Here is a 12,927-nt window from a genome sequence, read left to right on the forward strand (position 1 = left end):
CCTGAGCTCAAGTGATCCGCTCACCTTGGCCTCTCAAAGTGCTGGAATTACATGCGTGAGCCACCACGCTTAGCCCACACCACCCATTTTAATAAACTTTCTGTTTTGGAATAATTTTAGATTTACAGAAAAAGTAAAAAGATAATCCACAGAGTTCCTGGATACCCTCAGCCTAATTTCCCTCATTTTATGTCACCAAGGTACATCTATCAACACTAAGTAACTGGCATTATTATTAACTAAACTCCATGTTTTAATTAGATTTTACTAGTTTTTCCATTAATGTCCTCTTGCTGTTCTAGGGGCCATTCCAGGATATGCATTTAATTGTCATATCTCCCCAGTGATCTGTGACAATTTCTCAACTCTTGTTTTTCATGACTTTTAGAGTCTTAAGAAAGTACCAGCTGAGCACGGTAGCTCATACCTGTAATCCCAATACTTTGGAAAGCCAAGGCAAGTGGATTACCTGAAGGGTCAGGAGTTTGAGAACAGCCTGGCCAATGTGGTGAAACCCCATCTCTATTAAAAATACAAAATTAGCTGGGCATGGTGGTGGGATCCTGTAATCCCAACTTCTTGGGAAGCTGAGGCAGAAGAATTGCTTGAACCTAGGAGGTGGAGGTTGTAGTGAGCCGAGATCGTGCCATTGCCCTCCAGCCTGGGCAACAACAGCAAAACTCTATCTCAAAAAAAAAAAGAAAAGAAAAGAAAGAAAGAAAGAAACTACCAGTTAGGGCCAGGAGCAATGGCTCATGCCTGTCATCCCAGCATTTTCGGAGGCCGAGGAGGGAGGACCGCCTGAGCTCAGGAGTTTGAGACCAGCCTGGGCAATCTAGTGAAACCTCATCTCTATGAAAAATACAAAAATTAGTCAGACACGGCGGCACATGCCTGTAGTCTCAGCTACTTGGGAAGCTGAAGTGGGAGGATTGCTTGAGCCAAGGAAGTGGAGACTGTGGTGAGCTATGTTTGTGCCACTGCACTCCAGCCTGGATGACAAAGTGAGACCCTGTCTAAAAAAAAAAAAAAAAAAAGGTACCATTCAGTTATCCTGTAGAATGTCCCCTATCTGATATTTTTCTTGTGATTAGACTGAGATATTAAGTGCCCTTCTCATCAGGTCACACCAAGGGTTACATGATATCTACATGATATCACTGGCAATATACAGCTTCATCATTTTGTTAAGGTAGTGTTTGCTAGGCTTCTTTGCTATAAAGTTACTGTGTTTCCCATTTGCTACTCTAGTCTTTGGCAATCAGTCACTAAATCTAGCGCACCCTCAGGATGAGAAATAAACTTCATTTCCTATAGGAAGAAGTATCTACATATATATTATTTGAAATTGTTCTATAAGAAAGATTTGTTGGCCAGCTGCCGTGGCTCATGTCTGTAATTCCAGCACTTTGGGAGGCAGAGACCTGTGGATTGCTTGAGCCCAGGCTTAAGCCTGGGCAACATGGCAAAACCCGGTCTCTACCAACAAAATACAAAAATAATTAGCCGGACATGGTGGCACGTGCCTGTAGTCCCACTAGGGAGGCTTAGGTGGGAGGATCGCTTGAGCCTGGGAAGTTAAGGATTCTGTGAGCCATGATCATGCCACTGCATTCCAGACTTGGTGACAGAGTGACACGCTGTCTAAAATTATATATATATAAAATTATATATATATATGAGAAAAAACGAGATTTGTCTCTTCTCTGTGAATCATTTATATTCGTATGGACTCATGTAAAACCATGATCTAAAACCTGTGTTCTTTTTGCTACACCAGGCAAGAAATGACAAAGACCTATACCAAGGCATTGGTTTCAGGGAAATTTATTTCAGATTTCAGAGATTTTTTAAGAGGTAGATTTGATAAGACTAGGTGATTTTGGATGTGACCAAGTGATGGAGAAGGGAGTGTTTTAAAATGACACTCAGCTTTTGGGTTGAATGGCCAGATATAAAATTTTGGTTTGAAACTACTTACTAACAAATATGAAGATTGCTTCTATTTAGCCTTTGTGTTGTTGGCCCAGCTTTGCCGAGTGCCCTATTCTCCTGAGTCAAAGAAGACAGTTTTTCTTTCTGATTGAAGCACCAGGGCCCTCTAGTGGACAGCCCTCTGGGTTCCCTTTCTCATCTGAAGGACTCAATATTTTTGTTCGGCTTTGGGTTTTTTCCGTTAGTTCATTTTGCTTGATTCTATTTTCTGTCTAATAGTCCTTCCCATTTCAGAGTTATCAATTCACCCCCATCTGTGACCTCCTCATGTTCAATAAGAGGACAGTTACCCAGTCATAATCCGTCCCATGCTCTAGTACTCTAAACCAGAGGGTACTTGATCGTTATTTTTTAACAGATGTATCCCCCTCTTCCATCTGGCACCATATTAATATGAATTCTTTGTTTCAGAGCCATCATCAACCACTTTAACCCCAAAATTGAGTCCTACGCTGCTGTGAATCACATATCCCAACTGTCAGAGGAGCAGGTAAGCCACTACTTTCCCCAGATGACCTAGTTGGTGGCTAGGATCAAGCAGTTGCCTTCTCTCTGATGGCAGGGGATTTCTGTGACTGAGTTTTTGTGGGGGTGTCCAGGGCCAGGCTACTGAGAGGAATTAGTGTGGGATTGGTTGATAGTACTTTTGATAGAGTGATGCTATCTGCCTTTTTGCCATCTGAAGGGTTTGTTAATTATATAGAAGATATGTAGGTGAAAATCTAGTGAATTATTGTTTTAGAGTGAGTGTGATAAGGCATTTCTTTTTTAAAAAATTTAGACAGAGAGTCATTTTGATTTTTGAAAATAAGAAATGAGAACTTAGAAATGGGTGAAACTGCTGATTGGAAAAACCCTGAGTTCAGCTTAATTTGAAGCTATTTGGCTCATTAAAACATGAGCCCTCATTGGGACAGCTTTTCCTTAGTAATTGAGTTCTCTTTGCCTTGAGCAATTATTTCTGAGGAGGTTTTTCTGTAGTATGGACTAAGTTGGAGATGCAGATAGCCTTGTGTCTTTGTTTTCCTTAAATCTGGCCTGATTTCCCCTTCTCCCAGAGCGTCTGCACTCAGCTCTGCATTATATAAAAGTACAGATGAGGCATTAGTGTGGCGGATTGAACTTGATATGTCAAAATGAGACTCTCGAGTCCTTTTTTTAAAAGCACAAAATAAGACATCCTATTCATATGGTTCCCTTTCCTTTTAACCCTACTCCCAAATTGGAGGGGCCAGGGTATAGACTCCAAGCCAGTAGGAAGACCACATGTGCCCTGTTCTCCCTTTTTGCCAGTGCATCTTTGTAACCCTTGTTTGAGCTTCTTGCTGGCACAGCCAGTCAGCCAGCTATGATTTGACCATGTGTTTCAATGTTCGTCAAAGCTATTCAGTTCTCCCAGCGAAGCACCAAGCAAGCCTTTTTCCTAACGGTCAAGCTTCTCAGTATTCCCACCGATGGCTCTTTTCTCAGCCAGATGGATAGGACTCTATTAGTCTGTCAGTTGTTCCCTTTGACATATTTGTTCTCTTTTGTGAGGCCAGCTGTGAGAATCCATCCTCACATTTAAAACTGCTTTTATAAATGGCCTTTATTTCCTTTTTTCGTCTCTGCCTGTGGAGCTATCCTGAGTCCTGTTCTTTGATGCTGTGCTGTCTGTGAGGTGCTTTGTGATGCTACCATTTTCTTGTTGGACTGGTTCACATTAATTTTACTATATCATTTTTATGCAAAATAATTCAACATCTTGAGTTTTATGCAGTAAGAGAAGGGGTGACTTCCCTACCACAGTGAACTCTGGTTAGTCTAGAAGCTTTTTTTTTTTTTTTTTTAAAAAAAAAAAAAAAGAGGAAGAGACTTTTGCTCTGTCAGCCACGTGCAGTATTCATCCCCCAGCAGCTTGGGAAGGTCAAGCTGAAATCTTTCTCCAGCAGTAGCTGCCACAGACCAATAATAAAAATCCTTTCTGGCACACAAGGCAGTCTGTGAAAGGATGATTAGCAAGCACGTGTCCTCGGCCTCCTCCAACTTCTTTCAAAGTTAAATGAAATGATGAAAGTGCCTCTCAAAATGAGTGTACAGGCCAGAGATGAAGCGATTTCAGTGGAGAGGGATTTCATAGGAGAATGGGGAAGGGATAGCAAAATTGATTTACTTGGTCAATATATAATTGTATACCAGCTGGGTACAGTGGCTCACACCTGTAATCCCAGCACTTTGGGAGGCTGAGGTGGGCAGATTGCTTGAGCCCAGGAATTCAAGACCACCCTGTACCACTTGGTGAAGCTGTCTCTACAAAAACAAAAACAAAAAAAAAAAAAGAGAGAGAGAGAGAAATTAGCCAGATGTGGTGGTGCGCACCTGTAGTCCTAGCAACTTGGGAGGCTGAGGTGGGAGCTGAGGTGAACCCAGGGAGTTTGAGGCTGCGGTAAGCTGTGATCATACCACTGCACTCCAGCCTGGGTGACAGTGAGACCCTGTCTCAAAATAATAGTAATGATAATAATTATCTTTTGTTGTTGTTGTTGTTGTTGAGACGGAGTCTTGCTCTGTCGCCCAGACTGGAGTGCAGTGGCGTGATCTCGGCTCACTGCAAGCTCCACCTCCCGGGTTCACGCCATTCTCCTGCCTCAGCCTTCCAGGTAGCTGAGACTACAGGCGCCCACCACCACGCCTGGCTAATTTTTGTATTTTTATTATTATTATTATTATTTTTTTTTTTGAGACAGAGTCTCGCTCTGCCGCTGGGGCTGGAGTGCAGTGGCCGGATCTCAGCTCACTGCAAGCTCTGCCTCCCAGGTTTATGCCATTCTCCTGCCTCAGCCTCCCGAGTAGCTGGGACTACAGGCACCCGCCACCTCGCCCGGCTAGTTTTTTGTATTTTTAGTAGAGACGGAGTTTCACTGTGTTAGCCAGGATGGTCTCGATCTCCTGACCTCGTGATCCACCCGTCTCAGCCTCCCAAAGTGCTGGGATTACAGGCTTGAGCCACCGCGCCCGGCAATTTTTGTATTTTTAGTAGAGACAGGATTTCACCGTGTTAGCCAGGGTGGTCTTGATCTCCTGACCTTGTGATCCACCCACCTCGGCCTCCCAAAGTGCTGGGATTACAGGCGTGAGCCACCATGCCCGGCCAATTATCAGTATTATTATATACCTTCTATAAGTTGTGGTGCTAAGGTAAGTGGGGATCAGTGGTGAATAATCTTATTCATTGCTCTCATTGAGTCTTTGTGTACTCATTACCTCTTTTAACAGTCCTTTTCACTTGGTGGTTTGGAGGAGGGTGATACTATTCTGGGACCTTCTTGAGAGCCACCCTGAAAATAGTTGTTGCTTCTCTTCCCTAACTGACTTTGAAGGGTGCTAAATGACAGCATTACAGTACACTTGGTTTATTCTCAGCACTATCAGATTAGATGTATTTGACTGCCTCGTTAATCTCCAGCATGTGTTGGAGCACTTCTCTCCCTCCACTTATGAGCATTAATGTGAATGTCACTTAATGTTAACAGTATTCATGGCCTCTCAAAGAGCTAGTTTTATAGATTGCAGTAGGGCCCTGCAGTTGTTGACAGCAGACTGAGTAGAGAAAAAAGTCAAGAACTTAATCCTCAATAGATTCTAAAGTACTCCTAAAATAAAACCTAAAGACCATGGATAGGTGTTAAATGAAATTTATAGCATTCAGTAAGTTAGCAGAGAAGAAAGGGCTCTTTGCTATGTCTGCCTGCCCAGACTGCCATTTTCTTCTGGCAAAGAGATTTGTGAATTCTTGAATTCTGACAACCCCTAGACACATTCTAGCCTCTGTATGAGGCATTTCAAGGTGATACTTGTCAATTCATTATTGCATATTAAACACAGCCCAGCCTTTCACATTGGGGTTTCTTTTCAGATATCCAGAAGGTAATTTTTCTGTTAATTGTCATTGGCTTCATCATTCATGATAAACTTTTTAATCAGTTAATACCCTCAGTGTGACTGAAGGATCATTCTTTTTTGTTTGTTTTTGAGATGGAGTCTCACTCTGTCACGCAGACTGGAGTGCAGTGGCACGATCTTGGCTCACTGCAGCCTCTGTCTCCTGGGTTCAAGTGATTCTCCTGCCTCAGCCTCTCAGGTAGCTGGGATTATAGGTGCATGCCACCACACCCAGCTGATTTTTAAGTAGGGTTTTGCCATGTTTGCCAGGCTGGTCTCAAACTCCTGACCTCAAATGAGCCACCTGCTTTAGCCTCCCAAAGTGCTGGCATTACAGGCGTGGGCCACTGCACCCGGCCTGTATGCATTTTTATGGTATATATGCAGGTGTTGTATTTGTTTGGGGTTAATTGTGAAGCTTGTTCATTTTTACCTCTTTTTTTTAATATGTGATAGAATATATATAACATAACATTTACCATTTTAACCCCACCCCTTTTTTTTTTTGAGACGGAGTCTTGCCCTTGTCACTCAGGCTGGAGTGCAGTGGTGCGATCTCAGCTCACTGCAACCTCTGCCTCTCGGGTTCAAGCAATTCTCCTGCGTCAGCCTCCATAGTAGCTGGGATTACAGGTGCCCACCACCACGCTTAGCTAATTTCTTGTATTTTTTAGTGAAGATGGAGTTTCACCATGTTGGCCAGGCTGGTCTCGAACTCCTGACCTCAGGTGATCCACCTGCCTCGGGCTCCCAAAGTGCTGGGATTATAGGCATGAGCCACTGTGCCCGGCCCATTTTAACCCTTTTTAAGTGTACAGTTCAGTGGCATTAAATACATTAACATTGTTGTGCAACTATCTCTGCTGTCCTCTCCAGGGCTTTTTCATCATTCCATACTGAAGCTCTATATCCATTAAACAGTTACTCCCCATTTCCCCTACCCTGAGCCCCTGATAACCACTGTTCTACTCTGTCTCTATGAATTTGACTATTCTAGGTACTTTAATGGAATCATACAGTGTTTGGACTTTTGTGACTAGCTTATTTCACTTAGCATCATGTATTCAAGATTCATCCATATTCTACCATGTGCCACAATTTTGTTCCTTTTTAAGGCTGAATAATATTCCATTGCATGTATATACATTTTGTTTATTCATCCATTGGTGGACATTTGGGTTGTCTCCACCTTTCAGCTATTATGAATAATGTTGCTTTTGAACACTGGCATACAACTATGTGTTGGAGTCCCTGCTTTCAATTTTTTTGTGTATATACTCAGAAGTGGAATTGCTGGATCACAGGATAATTCTATGTTTAACATTTTGAGGAACTGCCAGAATGTTTCTCAGATTGGCTGTACCATTTTACATCCAATTTCTCCACATCCTTGCCAACACTTGTTTTCTTTTTTTTTTTTTTTTTTTAATAGCCAGCCTAATGGGTATGACGTGGTATCTCATTGTAGTTTCATTTTGCATTTACCTAATGATATATTGAGCATCTCTTCATGTACATATTAGCCATTTGTATATCATCTTTGGAGAAATGTCTTTTTAAGTCCTTTGCACATTTTTTAATTGGGGAATTTTGTTGTTGTTGTTAACTGTTAGGAATTCTTTATATATTCTGGATGTTAATTCCTCTTTAGATATCTGATCTCCAAATACTCTATTCCATTCTGTGGTTTGTCTTTTTACTGTATTGTTAGTATCCTTTACACATAAGACTTTTAAAACTTTGGTGAAGTCCATTTTGTCTGTTTGTTGTTGCTGTTGTTGCCTGTGCTTTTGGTGTCAAATCCAAGAAATCCAAGAAGTCCAAGAAGTTATTGCCATATCTAATGTTATGAAGCTTTTCCCCTATGTTTTCTTCTAAGAGTTTAGTTTTAGCTCTTATGTTTAGATATGTAATCCATTTTGAGTTAATTTTTATATATGGCATTAGGTAAGGGCATTTTGACCTCTTTTTGTATTTAACTTATCTTTATGAATAAAGATTATGGAGAAGATACAACTTGCTTTTCTAAGAGCTATGAAATTACTCATAGTTTATTCCCTACTGGATTCGGCTTGTTTCTAGGACACCTTTCAAAATTGTCCTTCAGGCCCCTTGTCCCCTGCTTAACTGAGATTTAGTTCCTTTCTCTCTCCAGTGTGGCTTTTTAGTAAGCATGCATTCTTACCTGGTAGAATCATTTGATATGTCCAGGAAAATTGATCAGCAAGGAATAAGGATTCCCAAAAAGATGAAACTAAGGGGTCAGACTGGAAGATTTAGAATGCATACCAGCTTAAGTGGTTTCAGACATTAGGAACTTTGAGTCTACTTTGATTCTTTCCATTCCTAAGGCTACTTTCTTTCTGCTTCCAGTTGTGTTCATCTCCTCTAGCTCTCTTCTCTTTTAAAGAGGACTACAAATAATGCACCCTGAGCATATCAGTCAGCCTTGTAAGCCTTCCGAAATTCTGGTCTTCAGCTTGTCCCTCGCTAGTGGCCTGCACCCTAATTTTCTTTTTTGTTTGCTTGGCGGGTGCGTTTGTGTGTGATCTCAATCTGTTGCCCAGACTGGAGTGCAGTGGCATGATCATAACTCACTGCAGCCTCAACCTGCTGGGTTCAAGTGATCCTTCCATCTTATCCTCCTGAGTAACTAGGACCACAGGCGCATGCCACCATGCCTGGCTAATTTTTTAAATTTTTTGTAGAGATGGAGTCTCATTATGTTATCCAGGCTAGTCTCGAACTGCTGGGCTCAGGCAATCCACCCACCTTTGCCTCCCAAAGTGCTAGGATATATTATATGAGCACCAGGCTGCACTCTGAGTTTCATTCCCCTAGGCGGATAGTTGTCATACAACTTGTGTTGCATAGATAAACCCCGTGACCATTTTGTCTGTACTAAATAAATGTAGATTGCAGGTGTTTAAGAGAAACTTTTACCTCCGGGCTAATTCTTGAGTTTGGATGCTTTGAGGATATCCTGTCTTGGTGAGGCAATGCTGCTACCTTCACAGAAGTATGCTGAAATGGAAGAGCTCTCCAGGGAGGTTCTTCTGCCTATCCTGTCCTATCTGACACTCTTAGATACTCCCTCTCCTCTATTCTTACTTTTATTTTATTATTTTTTTTTAGAGACAAGGTCTTGCTCTGTCACCCAGACTGGAGTGCATGGAGCGATCATTGCTTACTGTAACCTCAAACTCTTAGGTTCAAGCGATCCTCCTGCCTTGGCCTCCTAAGTAGCTAAGACTACAGGAGCATGCTACCATGCCCCGCTAAATTTTTTTCAGTTTTGTGGAAAGAGGAGTCTCAGTGTGTTGCCCAGGCTGGTCTCACACTTTTGGCCTTAAGTGATCCTCCCATCTTGTCCTCCCAAAGTGCTGGCGTTATAGGCGTGAGCCACTGCACCCAGCCCTATTCCTACTTTTCAAACTAGGAGAAAGACTTTGATATTATCAGCTGCATCACATTAGAAATGCATCTATGTATGTGCTAGAGGTCTGCCATGTAGTTTCTTAGAATAATATTAATTCACAGGTGGTGCTTAACCTAAGGTCCAAGAATAAATAGGCTTTAAAGAGTTAGTTCACACCCTGAAATTGTGTGTGAAATTATGCATACGTCCTTTTTAAAATTATTGTTATTGAAGAGGGTTCATCTTTCCTAAGATCCTCAACCGGTCTTTGACTTCCCTTTTACAACATTTTAAGAATCACTAGCTTAGCTACTTTGAAAAGTACCTCATACTTAAGCTGGGCACGGTGGCTCATGCCTGTAATCCCAGCACTTTGGGTGGCCAAGGCGGGCAGATCACGAGGTCAGGAGTTTAAGATCAGCTGGCCAACATAGTGAAACCCCATCTCTACTAAAAATACAAAAATTAGCTGGGCGCGGTGGCATGTGCTTGTAATCTCAGCTACTCAGGAGGCTGAGGCAGAAGAATTACTTGAACCCGCGAGAGGCGGAGATTGCAGTGAGCTGAGATCGTGCCACTGCACTCCAGCCTGGGCGACAAAGCAAGACTCCGTCTCAGTGGGGAGGGAAAAAAAAGTACCTCATACTTTTCTTTGCTCCAAAGCCATCAGACCTTTGAAAATGCTCATTGAGGATCTTGAGCTCCTTTTAGGCTATTCACCATTTGGGTTGGTTTATAAATGCTATGACGTGGTGATTTATATCTGCTCTAATTTCCTTATAGGCAAGAGAGGGCTTCATAGCAGACCTTTACAGAAGATTCTCTAAAGCCCTGAATATCTAGCAAACACAGTGGCAATTTAGGGTTCAAAGCAAAACTTTCTTTGAACACCTTATTCCTTAAGCTTTCAGTCACATTCATGACCAATTTTCTGGCTTTGAAATATCCCACTGGAAAGCAAGTAAATTATTGGCCCTCTCTTGCTTTCTTCAGCCTTCGTTCCGCTATCAGTATTTAGTGCCTGCTCTTTGCCTCAGAGTGTGCTAGGCATTTGAGGGATACAAAAGGGCTTTTGCTCTCAGAGGATGGAATAGTGCAAGAGATGGTTTAAAGCAACTTGTTATTGTTAGCCTACCAGTGGATCGGTTCTGTTAGGGAAAGATCTCTGCAGACGATCAGAAAAGTGGTCAGAAAAGGCCATATGGAGGAGAAAAGAATTGAGTTTAGCCTTAAAAGAGGACAGGTAGGGACTGGATAAAATGAAGAGGCATAAATTGTAAAGTGTACTCAAAACCAGGATCTGAAAAGGACGGAAAGAATAGAAAATAGTTCTAGCAAGTCATGTCCTTGGGTCACAGAACACCCAGAGACTGGATGATTTAAAATACAAGTCAGTCATTTAATCACAGCCTCCATCATCCCTATTGCACTGACTCTCATCCCTGTCCTAAGTATACTGCCTTTGGTACCATTCACAGGCATTTATTAGGGGCCTGGTGTGAGCTAGCCTCAATGCTAAACATATGATGAGGCCTACTGGGTAAATCTATCTTTTTTTAAAATTGCAGTTTAAAAAACCCACACCTTTCAATACTTAACCATTTTAATTGTGTTCAGTGTATGGTATAGTACACTTAACAATATGTCCATTGTTGTGCCACAGATCTCGATAACTTTTTCATCTTGGAGAATTGAACAACTTCCCCCCAACCCTCAGCTGCCCTGGTAACCACCAGCCTGCTTTCTATTTTTAAGAATGGGCACACTTATCTTGAAGTTGGTGTTCTTTTCAACCAAGTGACCCAGGAGCTTGCTAAAAATCTCTCTACATGTAAATTTAGAAATTTTCTGGGAAGAGCAGAAAGGTGTTCTGCTGGTACCCCCATATGTCACAGGGCCATAGGATGGTGTAACCAGATTCCTAAGTTTAAGTCTCTGCTGTAACTAGGGCTTTGGATTTTGGATTCAGAGGAGACCTATATAATGTTGTATAATATAAGACATATCTTCAAAAGTATTATGACAAAACAGGTTATTCATTTGTGGGAGTGGGTTAAAGAAAATTAAGGAAATAACGTGCTTTATATCTGAATGAGTGAAGGTTATGTTAGAAGCTGCCAAATATTTTCTTATTTCCATCTATTGATAATCTTGCTAAACCATTTTTGTTTTCTCCTGATCCTAAGAGTCATTACAAATAACTGCTGGCTCTTTAGAAATACAAATGGTGCCTAGCTTCATTTTCCCAGAGAGGATTGAAGCACTCATAAGAGGAGAACCCCAGTTTGTGGGGAACAACATTGTTAGGGGCCCTGAGTGGCATCCATTACATGAAAACATCCAGGAGAAAAACAGAAAGATCTTGGGGAAAGGGCCAGAGAACACAAAGACTTACGAGGAAAATGGACCCTGATACTTCAGCGTGAGAGTCGTTGGTCCTTGGTGTACTAGTAAATGTTTAACAATTGCTTGGGGACCGGAGTTGTGAAGCTGTGAGTGGTGGGAGGGAGGCTGATTTGTAGTGTTTGGTGGTGAATGCTCCCACCATGGCTACTAATGTGAAGCCAGCTGGCTCTCACCATTTTTGAAATTTAACAGTCAACTCACAAGCCTCTGTATGAGCCATCTCCAGCACACCACGGGTTGTTGAGGAAGACTGAGAGAAGGGGGTTGTAAAGCTGTGTGGCAGGGTTTTCTGAGCAGGAAGTGAATGTGACCCACTTTCCCCATGGGAGCCACCTAAGTAAAAGTTTTCCCCAGGGAAGCTTTGGATCTCAAATAGGGTAATTGAGGCCTCTCCAAGCAGCCCACATTGAGAACTCCTGTGGTGTTTTCTCATCTTAGAACAGGACCCGAACCATCACACAAGGCAACCTTGGCAGAGACATGTGCTGGAGAGCTGAGATGTAAGACTTCCACAACAGCCATAACTCAGTTTTCTGTACTTGGCATCATGTTTTTCTACAACAGCCTGTATTGTAGTCTTCACTGCCTCCCTATAGCCATGAATGATGGTTGCTTTGCGAACTCTCAAGTGTGAGCATGTGACACCAGCACTGGCCATCCAACCCCGCCTTCTTTGTTGCCTCTGTTTAGATTCTGGCATTTCAGTTGACCTGTTTGCAGAAAATTTGATATGAGTTGTTCACCGGAGTCACTGCTGCTGGAAAGACATGTCAGAAGTGGGGATGAGGTGGGGTTTTACAAGCTGCTTATCCTCAGTAATCATCTTTATGTTATATAGGGCATCTTGAGAAGGCCCACATGAGAGGGTCAACTGAACAATGATGTGCTGCTAGGATGACCACTGTCTTCCCTGGACCAGGAGATAAGCTGCACTGCCAGAGGCCCTAGATAGGAGAGAATGTGTTTCAGATTTAAAATATATGCAAATAGATAAAAGGAAAGGAACAACTAGTAGTTTTTGAGCTGCACACTTTTATATGGGTTATTTACTTAATTCTTATGTCCTAGATTGGGCATGGTGGTTCATGCCTGTAATCCCAGCACTTTTGGAGGCTGAGGCAGGCAGATCAGCTGAGGCCAGGAATTTGATCCCAGCCTGGCCAGCATGGTGAAACCCTGTCTCTACT

At 42.3% G+C, this 12,927-nt stretch overlaps 1 protein-coding gene across 10 annotated transcripts in view; it reads left to right on the forward strand.

Annotated features, from left to right (window-relative positions):
• The window catches only part of ARMH3 (armadillo like helical domain containing 3), a 223,943-nt gene that overhangs the window by 173,471 nt on the left and 37,545 nt on the right, over positions 1-12,927 (forward strand). For all 10 annotated transcript variants that reach the window (XR_651912.4, XM_009215222.4, XM_009215224.4 and 7 more), the window contains one exon: positions 2,407-2,485. Coding sequence is in view for 9 of the 10 variants with exons in the window: in XM_009215222.4 (XP_009213486.1) it covers positions 2,407-2,485 (79 nt within the window). In the remaining variant the exon portion in view is untranslated. The remainder of the gene's footprint in view (positions 1-2,406; positions 2,486-12,927) is intronic.

This window comes from Papio anubis, chromosome 11 (assembly GCF_008728515.1).
Source record: "Papio anubis isolate 15944 chromosome 11, Panubis1.0, whole genome shotgun sequence".
NCBI lineage: Eukaryota > Metazoa > Chordata > Mammalia > Primates > Cercopithecidae > Papio > Papio anubis.